The sequence below is a fragment of the Pseudonaja textilis genome, chromosome 3, assembly GCF_049901715.1.
Source record: "Pseudonaja textilis isolate UNSWEBS1 chromosome 3, rPseTex1.2, whole genome shotgun sequence".
NCBI lineage: Eukaryota > Metazoa > Chordata > Lepidosauria > Squamata > Elapidae > Pseudonaja > Pseudonaja textilis.
In genome coordinates this window covers 153,059,008-153,081,834 of record NC_141992.1, presented here as the reverse complement: position 1 = coordinate 153,081,834, position 22,827 = coordinate 153,059,008, and the positions used below count along the sequence as shown (strand labels likewise).

Here is a 22,827-nt window from a genome sequence, read left to right as displayed (position 1 = left end):
AAGGTCAAACATTACAAAATATATAATTAAATTTTGGAATTGGCTACCACAAAATGATGTGCTATTGACCAGCTTGGCTGTGGTTTTTTTTTTTTTATGATTGATAGCATCATTGCCTTTGAACAATTTGCTAGAGAAGAGTTTGCTGGTGCAATTGATTGGCCACAGTCAGAACAGACTAGGCTAGACAGGGCAGGCGTCCAATCCATGGTTATATTCTGAAATAGAACATATTTATTAAATTTATACAGGTTCTCTAGGGTACTGAAGGAACGAGCTAATGTTCTGGTAAACCTTTATGTAATACCACTAAAGAATTCTGGAGAAAGGGTTAGGTGAATGTTAGCTAAAGGGGGGCAAATGCTTCAGTGAACATCGGGGGGAAATGGCTAGCGATGAAACCTATTCAAGAATGAAACAAAATGCCTTAAAAGTGGTGGGCTCTCCTGGAGGGGAGATATTTAAACAGTCTGCATGACCTTGGTCAGGGATGCTAGACAGGTGAAACTCAAAAAATTAGAATATCATGCAAAAGTTCATTTATTTCAGTAATGCAACTTAAAAGGTGAAACTAATATATGAAATAGACTCATTACATGCAAAGCAAGATAGTTCAAGCCGTGATTTGTCATAATTGATGGCTTACAGCTCATGAAAACCCCAAATCCACAATCTCAGAAAATTAGAATATTACACGCAATTAATAAAACAAGGATTGTACATAGAACAGTATCAGACCTCTGAAAAGTATAAGCGTGCACTTACTGCACCCTTTTGCAGTAATTACTGCCTCAATGCGGTGTGGCATGGAAGCTATCAGCCTGTGGCACTGCTGAGGTATTATGGAAGATCAGGATGCTTCAATAACGGCCTTCAGCTCTCCTGCATTGTTTGGTCTCATGTCTCTCATCCTTCTCTTGGCAAAGACCCATAGATTCTCTATGGGGTTCAGGTCAGGCAAGTTTTCTGGCCAATCAAACACAGTAATCCTACAGTTATTGAACCAGGTTTGGATGCTTTTGGCAGTTTGGGCAGGTACCAAGTCCTGCTGGAAAATGAAGTCAGCATTCCCATAAAGCACGTCTGAGGAAGGAAGCATGAAGTACTCAAAAATCTCCTGGTAGATGGCTGTGTTGACCCTGGACTTAATGAAGCACAGTGGACCAACACCAGCAGATGACATGGCTCCCCAAATCAACACAGACTGGAAACTTTACACTGGACGTCAAGCATCTTGCAGTGTGTGCCTCTCCATTCTTCCTCCAGACTCTGGGTCCTTGGTTTCCAAATGAGATACAAAACTTGCTCTCATCAGAAAAGAGGACTTTGGACCACTGAGCAACAGACCAGTTCTGTTTTTCTTTAGCCCAGGTAAGACGCTTCTGACATTGTTTGTTGTTCAGGAGCGGCTTGACAAGAGGAATACGACATTTGAAGCCCATGTCCAGGATCCGTCTGTGTGTGGTGGCTCTTGATGCACTGACTCCAGCCTCAGTCCACTCCTTGTGAAAGTCCTTTGATACAGCACTTTGGAAACATCCAATTCTTTTATTAAATTATGTCCTTTTTCCATAGCTTCCTCTAAGAAGAAAACCATGTCATCTGCAAACGCTTGTAATTTATATTCCTCTGCTTTGACCCTTACTCCTTTAATTTCAGGATTTTGTCTTATCTGCGTTAAAAGTGATTCTAAAGCAAATATAAATAGGAGGGGTGAGAGAGGGCAACCCTGTCTGACACCCTTTTCAATATTTATTGGACCTGTTTGTTCACCATCAATAACAGTTCTTAGATTATTTAAAAAATTATTTAAAATTTATTTAAAAATTAAAAATAATCCAACTTCTTTTACAATTACCTTTTGAGGCTTTCCCTCCTTATGGAAGGTGTCAATGATGGTTTTCTGCACAACTGTCAGGTCAGCAGACTTTCCCATGATTGTGATTCCTACTGAACCAGACTGAGAGACCATTTAAAGGCTCAGGAACCCTTTGCAGGTGTTATGGCTTAATTAGCTGATTAGAGTGGGACACTTTGAGCCTAGAATATTGAACCTTTTCACAATATTCTAATTTTCTAAGATTGTGGATTTAGGGTTTTCATGAGCTGTAAGGCATAATAATCTCAATTATGGCAAATCACAGCTTGAACTACCTTGTTTTGCATGTAATGAGTCTATCATATATTAGATTCACCTTTAAGCTGAAATAAATGAACTTTTGCACCATAGTCTAATTTTTCAAGTTTCACCTGTAGTTCTGGAGTTCTGCATTGGGCAGTGGGTTGGACTAGAAGATGCTCAATGTAATCTCTTACAGTACATTCTATAAGCCTATATTAACTATTGCTTCTGTTCAATCAGCAGTGGGTTGATCAATAATGAATTTGCCGCAGTATGAAAGTTTTCTCTCCCCTTTCTGGGGAAGAGTGAGTGTGTGTGTGTGTGTGTGTGTGTGTGTGTGTGTGTGTGTGTGCGCGCACGCACACAGTCACTCATGTCCGGGTCACTTCCGTCTTGATTATTGCAACTCGCTCTACATGGGGCTGCCCTTGAAGAACATCGGGAAGCTCCAGTTGGTGCAAAAAAGCCCAGTTGGGAGTTGGGGGGGTGATTTTTTTCCCCATTTTTTTTCCAGATTTTGTTCTATTATACTTTATTTGATTCTTTTTGTTAGTTTTTATGGTTTTATGTTTTTTGTTTTGTTTTAAATATGGTTTTACATTGTGTAAGCCACCTTGAGTTGCCATGGGCATATGGGAGGCAATATACATTTTATACACACACACACACACACACACACTTTCCTTATAGTATGGTATCAGTGCTATGATACCTCAGATATTCACTGAGGTTTTGCCTTTTTAAACATGTTATGTTGTATTCTGTTAATAAAGCTAACAATATTTCTTTTAATTGAATCCAAAATAGAGAAAAATATAAATAAAAAATACCATGATGCACAAAAATTAAACGAAACAATTCTTAAACTTTCAAAAAGTAACAGAAGCCAGAAAGGGGGGGTGGGGTGGGGGAACAGTTCTCTCTTCTGTGTCTTGCATCTCCGAACAGCCAATGGCATTTTGACTTTACTCCGAAACTTCATTCCGTCGGAGCGCTGCTTCCTGAAAACGAAACGAAACCCCTGCGATAGCTTTCGTTTCTTCAGTTCCTCACCGGTCCTCTCCCTCTTCGCCTCGCCTGCTTAGTTTGGCCAGCCCTCGTTCCCTCGTCCCACTGTCCACACCCCATACGATTATATATTTCTCCTCAGCCCCTCCGTTCCTTTCCTCCGCTAAAACGCAACTAGATTGCGTTCGGCAGAACAAGCGCTCGGCTGGGAGTTCGGCCGTCGGGGCAACATGGCAGCGGCAGAAGAGGACACCGACGGCAAAATCCTAAGGGTCTTCGTGTACGACCGGCGTCGGAACCAGTCAGATGACGCCGAAAAAGAACTTCAATGTCACCCGAAAAACTATGGGAGCTTCCTTACGGACGTCCACAAGGTAACGTTAAGGGAGGGAGGCGAATTAAAATGCGGCGTCATTCATGGAACTGCGCCACTGGTCTCGCGGGCGGCGCCCCCCCCCCCCTCGTCCCGGTCCCGGTCCCCTACCGTCGGGCTCCCTTTTTTCGGGTCACTTGCCGGGTCACGCAGCGCACCGGGAACCAGAACAGGAGCTTTTTAGAAAGGGACAGCGAACGGTCAAGGCAGAAGTTCCTTTGACCACCTGAAGGGCGAGAATTTATAGCCCGAATCATAGCCGAGAACAAGACGGCGGCAGCGGAAAGAAAATGTGAACCTGCGATGTATCTTTTTTTTTTTTCCTGCATACCGAGAATGACTTAAGAAACAGTTTATTAAATGAATTAGAAATACTGTAGGCTTCCTGTCTGCTATTATTAGGCTGCTTGGGTTGGCTTGCTTTCTTTTTCTTTTTTTTAATCGTGTTGATTGTATTATTGTAGGTATTTTTCCACCATGAGATAATTGTTATATGCTCTTAATGGTAAAATAATTTAGAAAAGTTGGCATGCAAATATCATAAAAAACTCAGTTTCCTGACAACCTAGCTCAACTGTCATAGTAAAAGTCATAGATGTATTTAAACGCATGCTCATTGCTGGTAAAACTACGGTTCAGTACATTCTTAAATGTATTGGAAGCAGATCAATCTCTTGTAAAAAGCTAAACTTGAAATCTTTCTGCAAATTGAGCATATAGCTCTTGTTTTGTAACATGTCTTTTAGCAGATTTTGGGGGGGAGGGGCGGAAATGTCTTTGAGTTAGTATTGACTCTTTGTGACTTCCTTGACAAGCAAGTTCCAGCAGTTGCAGTTTCCTTTACAAGATTTCAGAAGTCATTTGTCACCTAGAACTGAGACTGGGCTAAGTTACTGAGGTGGCTTTGTGCCTAAAGCAGGAATAAAACTCAGTCTCCTGGTTTCTAGCTTGGTTCCTTAATGGTTATATCAAACCAGCTCTCTTGACAGAGATAATAGTTGTTTCCATGTTTCCTACAACCTAACAATACTTTTTCTTCTGAAATTTTTCTTAAGTTTTATAATCACAATCTCTGTAGTTTTCATGTTCTAATATTTTAGTTATTTTTTACTTATTTTATAACTGTTATATTTTATAGCTTGTAAGCAGCCCAGAGTATCTTCTGGGGAGATGACATAAACATTTAATAAATAAATTTATAAAATAAATCAATTTTGTAAGCTGCCCAGAGTCTCCTCGGACAGCAAGATGGGAAGCATATGCATTTAATAAATAAATAACATATCCCATTATTTCTTGCAGAATTCTTCTAGCTCAGAAATATTCTTAAAGGCATTTCAGAACAAAGAAATTCAAATGGCAGGCTCTGACTTCTTTTCCTTTGTATAGATTTCTACAGCATAATGAAATGTTCTGCAATACTCATTTTCCTGGGATAGTCCATAGATACAGATAATCAGAGTTGGAAGGGACCATCTAGTCCAACTCCCTACCCAAGTGGGAGATCCTACACCATTTCTGACAAATGGCAGTTCAATCTCTTCTTGAAAGTCTCAAGTGATGATGCTCCCACAACTTCCAAGGGCAAGCTGTTCCATTGGTTGATTGTTCTCAATGTCAGAAAGTTTCTCCTTATTTCCAGGTTAAATCTCTCCTTGTTCAGTTTCCATGCATTATTCCTTGTCTGGCCTACAGGCGCTTTAGGAAATGGCTTGACCCCTTCCTCCCTGTGGAAGCCCCTCAAATATTGGAAGACTGCTATCATGTCTCCCCTGGTCCTTCTCTTCACTAGACTAGCCATGTCCAGTTCCTATAACTGTTCTTCATATGTTTTGGTCTCCAGTCCCCTAATCATCCTGGTTGCTCTTCTCTGTACTTTTTCTAGAGTCTCAACATCTTTTTTATAATGTGGTGACTAAAACTAGATTAGGAATCTAGGTGTGGTCTTACTAAGGCTTCATAGTGTGATATTAGTACCTCACTTGATCTTGATTGTATCCCTCTGTTAATGCAACTTAGGGTTGAATTAGCTTTTTTGACGGCTGCTGCACATTGCTGGCTCATATTTAGCTGGTTGTCCGTTAAGATTCCAAGATCCTCCTCACAGTTACTGCTACCTTGTTTCACAAAATAAGGCCAGGCCTTTTTTTTTTTTTTACTTAATTTCCTCCCCCACCTAGAGTGGCCCATGTGCATGTACCTCTCTATGAGGCTGTTTCTATCGGCCGATGAAAGCTCCCCAAAGGCCTTGTCCCCAGCCACTTCGGGGCGAGGCGTGGCTGCCCATGTCCCCTCGCCATTAGGCAGTGTCTTTTGGGTGATGGAAGCTCCCCAAGGGCAGTCACCAGCCACTTCAATCGGACGGTAGAAGCAGCCTCGGGGCGAGGGGAGTGTGCGTGTGCACTTGCCCCAAGGCTGCTTCTACCGGCCAATCAAAGTGGCTGGTGACTGCCCTTGGGGAGCTTCCATTGCCCGAAAGACACTGCCTAATGGCGAGGGGACATGGGCAGCCACGCCTCACCCTGAAGTGGCTGGGGACTCTGCCTTCGGGGAGCTTCTATCAGCTGATGTTTTATCAATAGTAGATCGGGGAATTTTCGCCTATACTACCTGCAGGGCACTCCTAAAGGCAAGTTTTCTCCCCTCCCCCACCCTTCCCCCCCCCCCATTTCTCTTCACCTTGTGTAGTTCTAACGAACAATGTGAGAAATGGCGGGAAACGCATGGTTTAAATAGACCTAAATTTTGGGGGTGGGGCTCAATTTCACCTCATGCCTAGAAATCATGCTGGGCCTTCCTATTGGTGGAGGCCGTATTGTTGGAGAAACACGGTATTCAGCTGGGTTTCACCCAGTCTATATGTGTCCTTTTGGTTTTTCTTGCCTAAGTGTAGGACTTTACTTTTCTCTACATTGAATTTCATTTTGTTAGATACAGGTGCTCCAGGATATTTGAAAGATATGGTGCAGTGGTTCTGAGATGACCTCTGCCAGTTCCTTCAGAACTCTGGGATGTAATCCATCAGGGCCCCGTGATTTGTGCTCCTCAAGATCAGACAGGTGTTCTCTTACTATTATTTTTTTTTTTTGCTTATTTTAATTTTTATTTCTGGTCTGTCTTTTACAGTTATGTTTTGGGTGAGTTGAGGTATAGTTTTTTTTGCATGAAGACGATGCAAAGAATGAGTCAAGCAGTTCTGCTTTCTCTCTGTTGCCTGTTACTTCCTTGCCATCTTCTCTCTTTAGTGGACTGACTGTTTCCTTGATTTTTTTATTGTTATTTATATGTTGGAAGAAACTTTTTTTATTATCTTTGACTTTTGTTTCAAGTCTTTGTTCGTTCTGAGCCTTGGCTTTCCTTACTTCGTCTTTGCAGATTCTGGATATCTGCTGATATTCTGCCTTAGTTGTATGTCCTTCTTCTGTATCTTATGCTGGGACACAGCAAAAGTTTTGTGTTTATGGTCCACAGCTCTCACCCTGCCAGATCCCACGGTTGTCCATACTGCCCTTTTGCTGTAGAATCTTTGTGGTAGTGGGGGCTGGTTAAAATGGCAGCTCAATAGATGGCTGGATTGGGCACCTAATTTCTGCTTGGAGAGCACAGATTAGAGATTCTAGACAGGTAATCTGTCAATGTAGACTAGTAATTTTTTTTACAAAGAGGACAGTACTTGAAAAGAGTACTGCAAAAGACAACTGCAAAACAAGTATTACACTGAACTATCATTTTCAAATAAACTAAAATCACAATCTCAAGCGCACTAACCCTGAATGTATTGGTATTTTTTGTTTATAATTATACGATTTGTGCACCGTTACACACGCGGGCCACTGCCTTTTTTCTTTTGTACTCAGTCTCTGCCTCCCTCACAAGCAACCAGCAGCTCCTCCCACTCGCCTCTAGGAAGCTGAAAGGAAATGGAAGCAGTTCAGACTGCCTTTCTCCTTTATACTCACGCTCTGTCTCCCTCACAAGCAACCAGCAGCTCCTCCCACTAGCCTCTGGGAAGCGGAAAGGAAGTGAAAGCAGTCCAAACTGCCTTTCTCCTTTGTAATCACGCACTGCCTCCATAACAAGCAACCAACAGCTCCTCCCACTAGCCTCTGGGAAGCAGAAAGGAAATTGAAGCAGTTCAAACTGCCTTTCTCCTTTGTACTCATGCTCTGCCTCCTTCACAAGCAACCAGCAACCATATTAACATGATCAATACAATTAAAAACTTTTCTATAATCGAAGTTTATATTGACTTACTTTGGGTATTTCTTGGCTTTTTTTATTGTCCTCAGCAATAATAGCAGTAGCATTTAGACTTATATACCACTTCACAGTGCTTTTACAGCCCTCTCTAAGCAGTTTACAGACTCAACATATTGCCCCCAACAATCAGGGTCCTCATTTTACTGACTTCGGAAGAATGGAAGGCTGAGTAAACCTTGAGCCTGGTGAGATTTGATCTGCCACATTGCAGTCAGTCAGCAGAAGTAGCCTGCAGTACTGCATTCTAACCACTGCGCCACCGTTGCTCTTATTCCCCAGCATTTTTTCAATTTGGGCACATTTTTATATTTAGAGCTATAATCTGCACTGCATGGTCCTGAGCGTTATTTTGATAATGTGATATTAAGGATATTGTATGACAATTTGGATATGCTGTTAAGTATCTTGTTTGTTATTGATATGTAAACTGCATTCATTTTTTTGGACATTGTCCTTTTTCAGATTTGCTTGGCATGGTTTAGTTAGCATGCTTCTTTGCTGATTCTCCTTCTGTTGCCTGTCATATTCCTGGAGTTATTCATTTTAAAAAAGTATTAAGGGAATTAAAAGTTCCCTTAAATATTAGCTTTGATAACTGTCAGGCTTAGAGCTGGGCACAGCTAAAAATCTTCACTCAAGAAATCCTAACCCTGCATTTAATAATTAAATAACAGCAGAATCTTCAGATTGGTAAATTTCCTTATTATAGACATAAAAAGTTATAAATAACTAGAAGATCTGTCTATTGTAGAATCCAGATATCAAGCCAAAGAAATATGAAAAGCTGTTATGGGAAACATTTATTGGATAATTCTTTCATGTTTTTAAATACCTGAATCTCATTCTCTCTATTAATCTAGAGATTTACCTTGTACTTATAGGTATTTGGTATTTCCTCCAGTGAAACTTTTGTTATCACAACAACTGACAGAAAACAAATAACAAGTGAAAACTTTGGTAAGTATATTGTATTTATAATGACAAATCAATTTTATACCAAGGAACTATTAATTAAATATTAAAGTTTTGCTACTATGCTTCACCAATGTTTGTCTTGCAACAACCACCATTTTTCTAAAAAGATTATTTTGGTTTTGAACTTAAAACTTCAATTTTTCTTGAAAGAATGTTTTGGTTCTAAATTAAAAAACACAGATTGTGGATCAAATGATCAGGACTTCAAAAAATTTCACACAAAAAAAAATTCATATGAGAATTAAAAATTAGAATTTTTTTTAAAAATGTCAATATAAACATTAACAGGAATGGTTTGGGATGCAGATAAAGCTTTTATTAGGATATTTTATAAGATATCATACTAAAAAATGAAGTAAATAGAAAAAAAATGACAAAGAAATTCCCAAAGAAATATCTCTTATCAAATTAAACTTTTAGAACTGTTCTTGATATTAACAGTGAAAGAATGGAAATAAAAATGAATTACATAAAGCAAAAAATATCTTCTTTGAATTTGCAAATAACTAAGGAAATTAATAGCATATCATTTAGAAAAGAAAAAGTTATTGTATCTTCAAAAGGGAGATGCTGGATAATGGGGCAATACAAAAAGCATTTTATCATTATTGATCTTACTGCTTGAGATTTGGAAGACACAAATATAGCATTAATATCTAAGTAAGACAAGGTTTGACAGGCCAGGAATTATAGACCAGTATCATTAATAATAGTTATAAATTGTTTAAATGATTTTAGTTGGTGAACTAAAAATAATTTTTGCAAGAGTTTATTCACAAAGCTGAATGCAAATTTTATTTTAAGACAATGTTAGAATTATGTTAGATATTCTAAGAATAGCACAGTGAAAACTGCCAGTTAAAACCCAGATAAAAAGGTATTTTTCTCCTGAGTTTTCTAAAAAATTTAGAAGAGTATAAAGATAATCTTGATGAAATAATGTATTCACCATTAAAAGAAAATAAAAGAAACATTTCAGTCTAGGGAAAAGGAAAAAAAAAAACCAAAATAATTCTGTCAAAAGTAATAAGAGAGGGCTGACTGATACTATGGTAGGCTTTCACAATTGGATTATGCCCAAGAATAGAGTAGTAATTCTGAAATTCTTGTTCTGTTTTCTGACCTCGCCTATCATGAAGGGATGGCAAAAATTAAGTAAAACAGTTTATTATAAAGCTCTCCACTTATTTAAAAAATGCTCCAAAATTACTCAAGAAAAGAATAATTACAGGTTATCGTTCACTTACTGACCACAACTGGAACTGTCAACTCTTTCACTAATCTTATGTGGTTATAAAGTGAAATATTAACACGACCACATGCTTGCTCTGAAGGTCATAAATTGCAGTCCGGTTAGCCTGTTAACTCCCATAAATGTGTACTAGTTGCCATTCACCAAAATCACCATCATATGAGTTATGAGGGTGCTGTGACAGCCTAAACTTCAAATACCAGTTATACCAATAAGTCTGTTTTTCCAATGTTGTAACTTGAACAGTCACTGAATAAATGGTCAGGAATAAGGACTATCAGCATAATTAAAAATCTGCCTTGTTTTGAACCAGCAATCTTCTCCATGCTAAGCAAATACCACAGCCACTGTGCTATGCAAATTCTATTATTAATGAGAAGAATAGATAATATCAGAGTGAGTAGTAAGCATTGGCTTAGATTGAAGGATCAGTCCTTCTGCAAACTAGCAGGTGATTTGCAGATAGCCCTCGACCATATTTGAGACAAGAATTTCCATTTGTAAGCAAGATGGTGCTTCAGTGGGTGCCCAATTTTACAACCATTTTTGCCATTGTTGTTAAGGGATTCACTGCAATTGTTAAGTGAATTGTGGTTGTTAAGCAAATCTGGCCTCCCTCATTTGTCTTTGCTTATTGAACACCAACTGGGAAGGTCATGAATGACAATCATATGACTTGGACACTGCAACTGTTGTAAATCCATGCCAGTTGCCAAGAGCCTGAAGGTTGATCACGTGATGGGGGTATGGGTGCTGTAATGGTCATAAGTGCAAGGACCAGTTGTAAGTCACTTTTTTTCAGTGCCATTGTAACTTTGAATGGTCACTAAATGAATGGCTGTAAGTTGGCGACTACTTCCATTTAAGGTGAAATAACAGAAAATTATTTTGGGAATGGAAGAAAAAATATGAGTAAGGGAGTAGTATGTGGCAATAGGACAACTGGAAGATTATAAAGCAGTATTGGAAACAAGCATTCACAAATTAAGAAATTAGTACATTTTAGTAATGAAATTTTCCTTATTTAAAGTTCCATATGTATCTTGTAGGTCAAATTGTTAAAGACAAGATGACTCTCTACTTGCTACAAAGACTTAATCAGTCGCTCACTTCAGCAATAAGGGAACGCATTGAGTTTTTTCCACATTATGACACACTTCTGAAAAGTGGAATGTATGAATACTATGCCAGCAGAAACCAAAATCCTCTTCGTAAGTATTTAAATATTAACAGTATATCTGGAAGTCCATGAGTGATGCGGTAGCCTAGAGATGGAGCTCTCACCTCAGAATGGCTGTGAGTCTGTGAGTTCGATCCTAGGTAGAGGCAGGTCCCCCTTTTTGGGCACAATGAGAACATATTTGCTGAAAAAAACTCCACATTGACAACAGGAAGGAGATCTTGCCAGTAAACACTCTGCTTGATCCATTCAGTTGCACAGACTGCACCCGCAAGAGATTATGGGGTTGTTAAAAGAGGTGGAGAATATCTGGAAGTCAACTCATTGATTGTGCTTGGATTGTTTAATCAAGTTCTGTTGTTTTAAATATCCTTTAAAAAAGCAGATAGAATGGAAGCTTTTCTTTTTATTTTTCTGTAAAAGAACAGATTTCTTTCTTTCTATTCTCAGTATAGTTAAGCTCTCTTGCTAGACCATCCTTATCAACTGGGTTACTAAGCTTGACATGCCCTGCAGTTTGCGATTTTTTAAACTTCAGTTTGATTTATTTCAGGTCTGTTTCACTTCTAGTTCATTCGTCATCTATTTTCAATCAGGGAATTAAAAGTTTGGGGTGAGGAAAATCTTTAAATCTTTTGCACTAATTTTGGCTTGAATTCCCATGATCTGTTGCTAGCCAGGGGCACGATTTGCCGGTTTTCCGAACTGCACAGAATCATAACAACCAGTTCTATAGAATCGGTCCAAACCAGTAGAATCCCACCCCTGAATGAACCCTTACAACAAAATAGAATCAGTTTATCTAGTCTTCTTTCCTGTTTGGCTCACCTGGGATGGCTGACATCAATCTTGCCATTCTTCTACTCTTTTCGAAAGAGAGAAATTTCAAGAATGAAATCCGATTCTTAAGAAACACCATAAGATATACTAGAATCTTCCATTTGACTTTGATTATATTCATCTTCCAATTCTTTTATCTATCCAGTACAGTAGAGTAGAACCTCTGGTCCACTCTTCTGACCATGACCAAATCGGGTTCCAGCCAAAAAAATCACATTTTTTTTCGCAGCCAATTTCTTCTTCCACGCCAATTTTTTTAAAGCGCCAAATTTTCAAAATTAGGTTTGGGTCACGACCAAATCGGGTTGCGACCAAAGTTATTGAACGAATTATGGTTGTAACCAGAAGTTCTACTGTAATATGAAAAGTAAAGTGAAGAAGAAATTATTCCTGGGACATATTGAACTAAGGATGCAAATGTACTATTACTTTTGTTAGATCATGTTGACTAATACAATGATTTGCCAAAATAAACAGAGCCCCCCAAAGGGATTGTAACTTGAGTATTTTCTAACTCATAAGTTACAGAGTTATAAATAAAAGTGTTGTGATACACTGCAACAAAGGTGGTATTCATCAGGTTCTGACCAGTTCTAGAGAACCAGTAGCGGAAATTTTGAGTGGTTCGGAGAACCGGCAAATACTACCTCTGAGTGGAGATTTTACAGTATCCTTCTCCTGCCACACCCACCAAGCCATGCCCACAGAACTGGTAGTAAAAAAAGTTTGAATCCCACCACTGTACTGTTAACAATACTAAAATGCAGCATGTACAGTGTTTGCAATTTAATTCCAAAAAGGTGGTCTATAAGCATGAACTTGGCATTTGTGTAACTTTTAAAGAAATTATAATTTCTTTTCAGTAATGATAATTCTTAGAAAATTTTCTTTTTATTTAGCATATGCACTTGCAGAATTGATTGATAACTCTTTATCAGCTACTTCTCAAAATTCTGGAGATCGGTACATACGCTTAAAACTGGTGAGATATCAAATAATATTTAAAATGTTTTATAGACAGATTTTATTTTTGTATTTTGATATCCTGTTTTTTTTCTATAACAGTTATTTGATGATACCAAAGGAAAACCAGCTGTTGTTGTGATAGATAATGGAAGAGGCATGACTTCTAAACAACTAAACAACTGGGCTGTGTATCGATTGTCTAAGTTTATAAAACAAGACAATATAGAAAGGTTGGGACATTCTGATGTCAATTTATGTTTAAGTATTAAATGTATGCATTTTGTCTAGCATTTTGGAATAATGGACAAGAAATGTTCATTATCCCAATGTGCTAGACAGTTATTGTAAGGGAAAATGTATGCAATGTTATATATGACTCAATGCACAACACTTCTTGTGGCAAGAAATTGTAAGTATATCTATTGATGCAGTCTCTAAATATTTATTGAGGCATAATAAAACCCTTCCTCCCCATCTTTTAGTTATAGTGGATAATTTGTATTTTATAGTGTTTTATTTTTATTATGTTCATTTTTTCATATTGGTTCATTCTTTTTAACATTGTAAGCTGCCTAGAGTTAGCTTGTGGTGGGATGGGCAGCAACCAAATTTAATAAATAACATAAAAAATAAATATCCATGAAATATATCCCAGCTAATTGTGCATTAGTTTAATTTTTAGTTCAGGTATGGTCTCAGAATATCAGGTGCAAATAACCAGGTACTCATGATCAAATTAAACTGATTTATTGCTACACAGCCTATGTGCAGGTATCTTCTCAGGTAATGAATTAGATAAGGGTCTACAGAATTCAAGGGAGGGAGTTGGACTTAGTCCACTTGTGGGTACATAGGGATTCTAGGTTGATTCCCCTTTTAACTCTGCCCCTGGTCCTTCCACTCTTCTATACAACATAATGCAACAAAGCCTACTAACTCTTTTCTGTGATCCAGCTCTTTCTGTTATTTCTAAATACTCAGAAATACAAATAAAAGTTCAAATACATTTTGATATTTCAGAGTTTATCTTCTACTTTTAATCAATTGCACATTGATTTCTGGGCATCTCCTAACTTGCAAATATAGAGATTCAGTGGAATCTTGGGTCTGGAACACTTCTCTTCGCACCCAAATTGGATGACAACCCAAAAATCCACCCGATTTTTGAATCGGGTCACGATTCAAAAATTTGGTGGCGAACAAAATCGGTGCGGAAAGATTTCTTTTCTGCGCTGATTTCCCCTTCGGCACCATTTGTTGTTTTGTTTTTTGTTTGTCCGCACATGTGCAGACGGTTGTGCTTCAGATCATGACCAAATCGGGTTGCTGCCAAAGTCCTGGAACCTATTATGGTCGTGATCCAAGGTTCTACTGTATTTTCATATTTCTCGTTGTTTCAGTCCTGTAAAATGCTGTAGGACATAGATGGGCAATCAGTGCATGCAAGTTGCATATGGTTCCCTGGCACTCTATTAGTGATCCATAGGGCTCCACCAATGAGAAGGACCAACATTTTTTGCCCAGACATTGTTCAGGTGAAGAGTTGCAGAGTTTTGAGGGACAAATGTGTGATTTAAGTTTTATCCCTAACAAAATCAGATTTGGTTACTTTTTCTCATGAGAGGTTACGGGACAAAATGAATATGTTAAAGCACCCATTTTGCCAATAAACTGTCCCCAAAACAGAAAGTCTAAAATTGTCAGCTCACTCCGATTACATCATCAGTCATTTCCTTTATCAGCTTTGGGCAGAGCCTATAAACAGTGTGTCTCCTTAGGCTAAAAAAGAAATGTATTTCTCCATTTGTAGTTTCCATAAAGTACTGTGGTGTTCCTGAACATTTCTATAAATATATGGTATATGTATTATTTTATAATTAGATATCAAAAGGTATTTCACAAAATGTATATATAACTCTTTTTAACCAGCCCAAAGCATTATTATTGATTATTGTTTTTAATTTCATTTTGTACCTGTACACTTAACAATTTCTATTTTTTTCTTCTATTTGTTTTTTGGATCAGTGATCATTCAGGATATGTACAGCCTCAATTTGTATCTCGCAGCTTAAACAGTGATATATCGTATTTTGGGGTTGGTGGTAAACAAGCTGTGTTTTTTATTGGACAGTCTGTTAGAGTAAGTAAATTTAATATTGCTTAATTAACCTGGATTAATAATAGGCTGACCTATTCCTTCTTCAAAGGAACAGATTGTGAATAAATGGGGAATGGGCCAATTGTTTGTGGTAGAAGACCAAGTTTGCCAAGCTGTATTTGGGATGGTAAAGAAGATTTCAGTGTCAAGTTACAGTGTTGAAAAAACATCTGCAGTCTTTGTGTGAAAACTATGTTGCAGGTATAGGGTAGTAAGTCTTTCCCTTGCTAAGTTTTTATATTTAATAGAATTATAAAGCCAGGTTTATTTTCCATTGAGTGTTATATTTGAGAAAGTACATAATCTTCATCCAGTGCAGTTTTGGTGATGTAAATTGCCTGTATCTGAGTGTTGACTGCTAGAATTGCTTCCAAAGTAACTTCATTTTTTTAAAAATTATTAGATGATAAGCAAACCTGCAGGTTTTCAAGATATTCACGAACTTGTCCTTTCAAAAGAAGATTTTGAAGAGAAAGAAAAAAACAAAGAACCTGTATTTACTAGCCATATAAGAAATAGAAAGGTAAGACAATAGTAGTATTTTAATCATTGGATTATTGCCACCTTTGAAACAGTCCTTTCACATTTACAACCTTCAAGAATTTAGGAAACAAAAGTATTTTATAAAACCATAACTTTCATTTTCCTGATTTCAAAATGAGTGAAAACTAATCAATATCATTCTTTGTCTAATTTAATGTCTTTTTTAAAAAAAAATTCCAATAGCCATATGATTCTTCCCACATTGTTAATGTTGATGAGCGATTTCTGCACACGCTTATTAAGGAAGAGGAAGGCAGAGATAGTTTTACTGCTGTTGTCATTACTGGAATACGGCCTGACCATGTAAAATACTTGAAAGATAATTTTCACCATTGGATTAGAGAGTTAAAGTAAGTATCTTATGTCTCTAAGCTTTCAGGTAATTGAGTAATATGAGTAACTCATATCTTATCATACTTAGAATTTACTCCTCTACTTTTAAACCTAGAAACAGCATTATATAGTATATAGTATTTTAGAATATTAAATAATAGACTAAAGGTTTTTGTTTTATTCTATTTTTGTTCTGCTTTCAGTTGACATGTATGGAGTGGGAATATTTTTATTAAACCTTGAATTTATATATAATCCTTCTGGCTTCTATATACAAGTTGTATTTTGTTTTATATCTTTAAAGTATTCAGTGGCCTGTTAAAAAGTCCTGCAGTGTTTATTTATTTACAGTTTGGTTAATGAATTTTATGATTACAGAAAAATATATCATTACTATATCCATGGACCAAAAGGAAACATGACTGATTTGCCAAAAAACGAAGAACAGGTTTTCAATAATATAATTATTGAGGTAGGATCTCTCGATATTGGAAGTAAATCAATGAAATATACTTGTTCTACTAGTTCTATATAACCTTAAGCAATATTAATGATGAATGGAGCATTTTCATCCTTTTCTTCCATAGTCTAGTCACCAATATATCCCTCCAAAATCTCTCCACTGATTTAGGATCCTATTGTAATAATTAATGATTAGAATATATTTTCTTTTTATTGTAACCAGGTCTGAGAATTTTGGTTAATGGATGCCAAATAAATGCAGTTAAAAAAAATATGAACTATGTTTTACTGGTCATGATAGAAAAGAGAGATAGAAAACATTGTATATAAAGTTCTCGATTTATGATCATTCATTTAATGACCAAAGTTATGGCACTGAAAAAAGTGACTTAACTATTAACAACCATGATCAGAATTCTGGCACTTGGCAACTAGCAGGTATTTTTAAAAGTTACAGTGTCCTAGGGTGTGTACTCACCATTTACGATGTTTTCAAGGGGCTTCCAGCAAACAAAGAAAAAACTGGATTGTCTTAGCAAATAGCAATAATAAAATTGGGCGCCACTCTCTGACCGGATCACTTCATGGGTGGAATTCAGTTTTTTTAACAACCGGTTCTGTGGGCGTGGCTTAGTTCGTGGTCATGTGGCTGGTTGGGTGTGGCCAACTCGACATCACTCATGTCAAGGGGCGCTTCTCCTCGCCTGGCCTCTCATGACAGTGGGGATGCTGCAACGGTCATAAGTGTGAAAAATGGTCATAAGTCAATTTTTCAGTGCCATTGTAACTTTGAATGGTCACTTAACGAACTGTTGTAAATCAAGGATTACCTGTACAAAAATACAAAAAGCTTCTTTGCTTGCAAAAAGCTGCCCTAAATACTAATCATTAGATTAAAAATACCTGCAAGCCAAAATTACAAATCAGGCAGGGTGCCAGAGCGCCTTGAGAAATGAAAATAGTTAAAATACAGTGTTAACTATCAAGCAGCCATCACTTGCTCATAAAGTGAAACTTTTTAGCAGAGAGGTTATTTAAGCTCTCATTATTACTCAATTATTTCTTCAAAGTGCTGATTGTCCAGGGAAGTATTTCCTCCCAACAGCAGTGTAAAAATCTTAAAACAAACTTTCCCCTTTAAGAAAGTCAAGCCTCAGAAGCTCCGCAGACAGGAAGTCTAGGTGTACTGGCAAGAATGTAATAAGGGTGGAAAAAAAACAAAAGGAGATTGATTCTAACTTCCGGTTCTCCAAACTGCTTAGAAAGTTAACAAGGGGTTCTATAGAACCAGACAGAACCAGTAGAATCCCACCCCTGCATCACTTAATAACAGAAGCTCCATTCCCAATTGTGGTTGTAAGTTGAGCACTACCTGTACCTGTAGTACTCTCGTGTTTCAGTAAGTGCCGTGTTTGGATTCAGTTCATTAATATCATCATATTTACCATATTTTTTGGACTACAAGATGCTCCAGACTATAAGCTTTAGAGGAGGAAAACAATAAAAAAAAATCTGCCTCTGCCTCCCAGCAATTTGCCTTCTTGCAGCAAACAGCAACAGCCTGGTAAGCTTCAGCACAGCCTGATATAGCATGAGCAGCTGATTGGTTGGATCGGCCTCCCAGAAAACTGAAGACCATTTTCAGCCTCCACATCCCATTTTCGGCCTCTGTGCACCCTGTTTTCAGCCCATTCCAGGTGGCACTGATCAGAACGGGCTGAAAATGGGGCATGCGCAAAGACCCAAAACAGGGCTTGGGAGGCCAAAAATGGGATGCGAAAGCCGAAAATGTGGCGCAAGGACACAGCGATAGGCTATGGCCATTCCTGCAGCCTGAAACAGCCAGGAGGCCGATCCAATCAGCTGCTCATGCTAAATCAGGCTGTGCTGAAGTTGTCCAGGCTGTTTGCTGTTTGCTGCAAAGAGGCCAATTGCTGGGAGGCAGAGGCCAAAGGGTGGGGGCAGGTGGGCGGGGATTTGTCAACATTCACTGCATAAGATGCACAGACATTTCCACCCACTTTTTTTTGGGGGGGGAGTCCATCTTATACACCGAAAAATACGGTATATGAGTTATCAGTTCTTTGAACTATTGGTTATAAAATTCAAATTTTAAGTAAATTGAGCCATTTAATTTAATCTTCCTTGGGTTTTGTTATTCATGACACCTTTTGTCAAAAAATTCATAGAATGACAAACTAACACTCATTATCTGTTTAGGTTTCACTGTTTGAAAAGGGGAAGAGACCTCGGATTGTGAATCTTAGAGAAATCAAGGATATGCAGACGTTATATATAAATACAGCAGCAGAAAGCTTTGAGTTCAAAGCTTCTGTTGAAGGAAATGGAATAGTGGAAGGAATTATACGTTACCATCCTTTCTTATGTGACAAAGAAACCTATCCTACCTTTTCAAGTGAGTAATTGCTTGGGATAAATGCTATTTATCATTCACATACAAATATGATAAATTTGATCATGTTCCCATGATTTTAAATATTACACTACCTAGCATTAGAGGGCATTGTAAAATGCCTATATTGAAGGACAGCTAGTTTCTGAATACCAATTTTTGGTATATTGGAGCTATATTAAAAATACATTGTGCTATCCTAACTTCTATAATCCACTGATCTCCACTCTATTGCATACCTGCCACTATCTTAGCTATTTCTTTGTTATTTTAATGTATTGTCTTATTATTTTTATCATTTAATTAGCTAAAGTTAGTTTTAATTGTTTTGTCAGATTGTAAGTTTCCCATGACAAAGTCTCATGACAGCAAGATGAGTGATAAATAAATTTAATAAATAAATACATAGGGAGTTGGGGACATAGGATTGTTTTTATGTGTTTGGTGACAATTAAAATTATTTATGTAACTTTCCATGAATCATTGATTAATAAGCTACATTTCAAACCAATTTTATAGAACGGATTGTGATTCATCTGCTAGCTCATCCATTCTCAGTTTAGTTAGGTCTAGATATTTTTCTGTCCTTTAAATATAATAAATACACCTTCAATCTAAGAATTCAAACAAGGAATGGGCAGGTAGGTGAAGAAGCAGGGAATGGGGAGAAATTTCCAGATCAAGAAAGAATTTGATGATAGTAACAAACTTCTTAGAGAGATCTCTTGGCCAGAGAAATTGCAAGTTTAAAGAAAAATAAGAAAAAAGACTCCAGTGATAGTAAGCGTGATGGCATGTGAGAATGAGGAAGCACACTCGCAGCCAGGATAATGGTCTGATAAAGCAGTTCATTCCACAGGTGCATGCAAAGCATTTCAGAAGGAATCCTTCACATTTTCCAGAGACTAAAAAGAAACCAGGAGGGAAATAATTTCAGTCTGCCAAATTCTGTTAATGTAACCTTATAATAAAGTAAGCTTAGTTATCTGGTTGTGCTTCTTGTTTAGACCCTGAAAGCTTGGCAGTTTTTAGCAGCCAGCCACAACTATTGGTGGCTGTACAGTACGTGCTTGATAATACATTGGCCTCTAAAGCAACAGTACCCAGCTTTTTCAAGCCAAAATGTTGGCTAATATACAGTTTAATTATAGGAACTGAGCACAGTTATACAATACTCTCCTTATACGTAAACTTCTCATTTGATTGTATTAGAAATCAATTTTATTATCAATTTTTGAAGAAGAATTTTAAGTAGGCATCTTGTTTGCGTTTCTTTTCCAGAATTTGGAAAACTATTCTGTTTTGCATTTCTACATACAATGATATGAAAATAACTTTTAAATTTATAACTGACAGATGAAGATGATGAAGATGAAGATGAAGATGAAGATGAAGAAGAGGAATGTTGTAGAATAGAAAAAAGAGCCAGAGGGGAAAACGCTATTTTTGAATGTTTTTGGAATGGAAGATTAATCCCATATACAACTGTAGCAGAGTAAGATTGAATTAGTTCTAAAGTTTATACATATACATACATATTTTTTCTTTCTATGTTTCTAAATGTTATCTTTTTTTCCCAAGCTTTGAATGGTGTGCTTTGCCCAAAAAGAGAGGGTCCGTTCCAATTGAATGTTACAACCGAATATCTGGAGTATTATTTACAGATGGCAGCTTTGAAGTCACCACGAACAAACTGAGTTTCATAAATCTGGAATCCAAGTTGAAAGATAAAAATACAGTTTTTACACAAGTGATTAATGGAAAGGTGATATTGAATCTATTTGTTTTCTAATACTGTGTATACGCCTTTAGCAAATAATTAGATCTTGTAAATTTTATTGTGGTTTGTGCTTTTACATAGTAAGAAAATATAATCTATTGCATTTTGGGGGGCAGTCTGAGATTTGAGAGGACCTTGGTAAAGTACCTTTTGTTGGTCCCTAGCATTATTATAACTATAGTGGAAGTGATACATCAACTTATCCTCATTCTTGACACAAAACTATTAATATTATGGTTGTAAAATGAATTTGACTCTCCCATTGACTTTGCTTGTCTGAAGATAGCAAAAGATTATCACAAATCCCTGGGACACTGCAACCGTCATAAATATAAGTCAGTTACCAAGCATCATGTGACCAAAGGGGGTGCTGCAAATAGTCAAGTGTGAAAAACAGTCATAAGTCACTTTTTTCAGTGCTGTTGTAACTGAATGGTCTCTAAAGAAATTACCATATGTTGAGGTCTACCTGTATGGATACAAGGAAATATAAATCAAAATTCCTAATCAGAGACAATGAACATGCCACTGTCTCTTTAATTTTATTGTCCTGACCATCTTTTAAAAATAGGATTAGAATTATAAGTATCACTTTTAAGGTACACATTGGGAAAGATATAAATTATTAACTATTTACATTTAAGCTGCAATTCTGAATAATGCAAGAAGAGTAAGCTTTGTTCAACAATAACCATTCAATAATTGAAAAAAATTATACATGTTACATATATATATATGTATATATACACAACTTTCCACAGGAATACAGAATGAATGATAAGCAATTTGCATCATGGCTCAAGAATTGCCATGAAAAGTATGATAAAGAAATCAAATTTTTTGAGGTTGATGGAACATTTATACGTACTTTTAAGGATTCTAAAAGAACAACGGCACTTTGGACTAAATATTTCGCAATTGAATGGGATGGAAAAATATATAAAAAAGGGCAGTTGGTAAGTTAATTACTTTTGAAAAGATTGCATAATGTATATTTGATGGGCTATGAATACTACACAATCTAATATAATTAAATTATATTCTCTTCGTTGATTAAATACGCTAGTTAAATCATTTCTCAAATTGATAAAGTTTGCTACATGCATAGAAATAATGTTTGGTAGAAATAATGCTTCCTTTTTCAGCTAGTGGAAAAATCAGTAAGATTTTTGAGAGTATATCATTGGTGCTTTTAAAAAATTGTTGCCATTACAACATTTATATATTCATAAAATAGCTTTAACAGTGGATGTAAACCGCCTATTTATTCAAGGCATGATAATGAGGTTACTGATTATATTTGCCTGGCTTTCTACCTTGTTCCCCAGCATATTGCCCAGTAGCTATCCTTGTAAGTGCATATTTGTTCCAATGTAGCTATTTCTATAATATATAGTTTGGAAATTGCCATGGGTATCTTGGAAGACTTCTAAAAAAAATTGCTAGAGGTTGGCCCTATACTTACCAATTTAAGTGTAATATTTTTAATTCATTGTATTTGATTATTAATTTTTTCATGCTGCAAATCTCCCCTGCAAGTTGACTGTGGGTGGCTTAATATAATAAAATAAAAATAATTAATATAATAATTTTAAAAAGTTAAATTTTTTTAAACTATAAATATTAAAATATTATTAAAAGTGTACTAAAACCAAAACTTTTGTTTCAGTTTCATTTGTTCAACTGAGTTCTTTTTATTTGATTTTAGGATTTGTGTAGAGAACAGGTCATGTTTTTAGTCATATATGTGCAGAAAACTTTAAAAAAAATTACAAAAAAGTTTTAAAAGTTTAAAATCACAAACTTTTAAATCCTGGAAAGAAAATCTTAAAATAATTTTAAATTGATTTTTTTTTAGAAACAATCAATTCTAATCATTACAAAAGAATAAACAAAGAAATTAATTACTGTATAACTCCCTATTATTGAAGCTAGTTGCTCCCTAGAAAACAGTGCTTTGTATTATCGCCCAAGAGGAGACCTTAGGAACTGCATTAGAAAATATTTTGTCAAAAATTGTTTCTGAAAAGCTATAATAGAACTATAGTGATGAATCTTTTTATTCGTTATTTACATTTATGATAAAATGTTAGATATTTTACAAATTATAACCACATAGAAATTATTTTTAGATTAAGTTAAATCTTTATGTAAAAAAATAA

General features: G+C 36.5%; 1 protein-coding gene across 3 annotated transcripts in view; it reads left to right on the top strand.

The window, feature by feature from the left end:
* Nucleotides 1–3,127: 3,127 nt before the first annotated feature.
* SMCHD1 (structural maintenance of chromosomes flexible hinge domain containing 1) overlaps nucleotides 3,128–22,827 on the top strand; it is an 88,096-nt gene continuing 68,396 nt past the window's right edge. For 2 of the 3 annotated variants that reach the window (XR_015743170.1, XM_026699346.2), the window contains exons 1-13: nucleotides 3,128–3,504; nucleotides 8,645–8,720; nucleotides 11,040–11,201; nucleotides 12,910–12,992; nucleotides 13,076–13,206; nucleotides 15,002–15,116; nucleotides 15,538–15,657; nucleotides 15,861–16,027; nucleotides 16,389–16,482; nucleotides 18,693–18,888; nucleotides 20,242–20,380; nucleotides 20,467–20,650; nucleotides 21,427–21,621. Coding sequence is in view for 2 of the 3 variants with exons in the window: in XM_026699346.2 (XP_026555131.2) it covers nucleotides 3,361–3,504; nucleotides 8,645–8,720; nucleotides 11,040–11,201; nucleotides 12,910–12,992; nucleotides 13,076–13,206; nucleotides 15,002–15,116; nucleotides 15,538–15,657; nucleotides 15,861–16,027; nucleotides 16,389–16,482; nucleotides 18,693–18,888; nucleotides 20,242–20,380; nucleotides 20,467–20,650; nucleotides 21,427–21,621 (1,806 nt within the window). In the remaining variant the exon portion in view is untranslated. The remainder of the gene's footprint in view (nucleotides 3,505–8,644; nucleotides 8,721–11,039; nucleotides 11,202–12,909; nucleotides 12,993–13,075; nucleotides 13,207–15,001; nucleotides 15,117–15,537; nucleotides 15,658–15,860; nucleotides 16,028–16,388; nucleotides 16,483–18,692; nucleotides 18,889–20,241; nucleotides 20,381–20,466; nucleotides 20,651–21,426; nucleotides 21,622–22,827) is intronic. The other variant, XM_087931142.1, reaches the window with a different exon arrangement.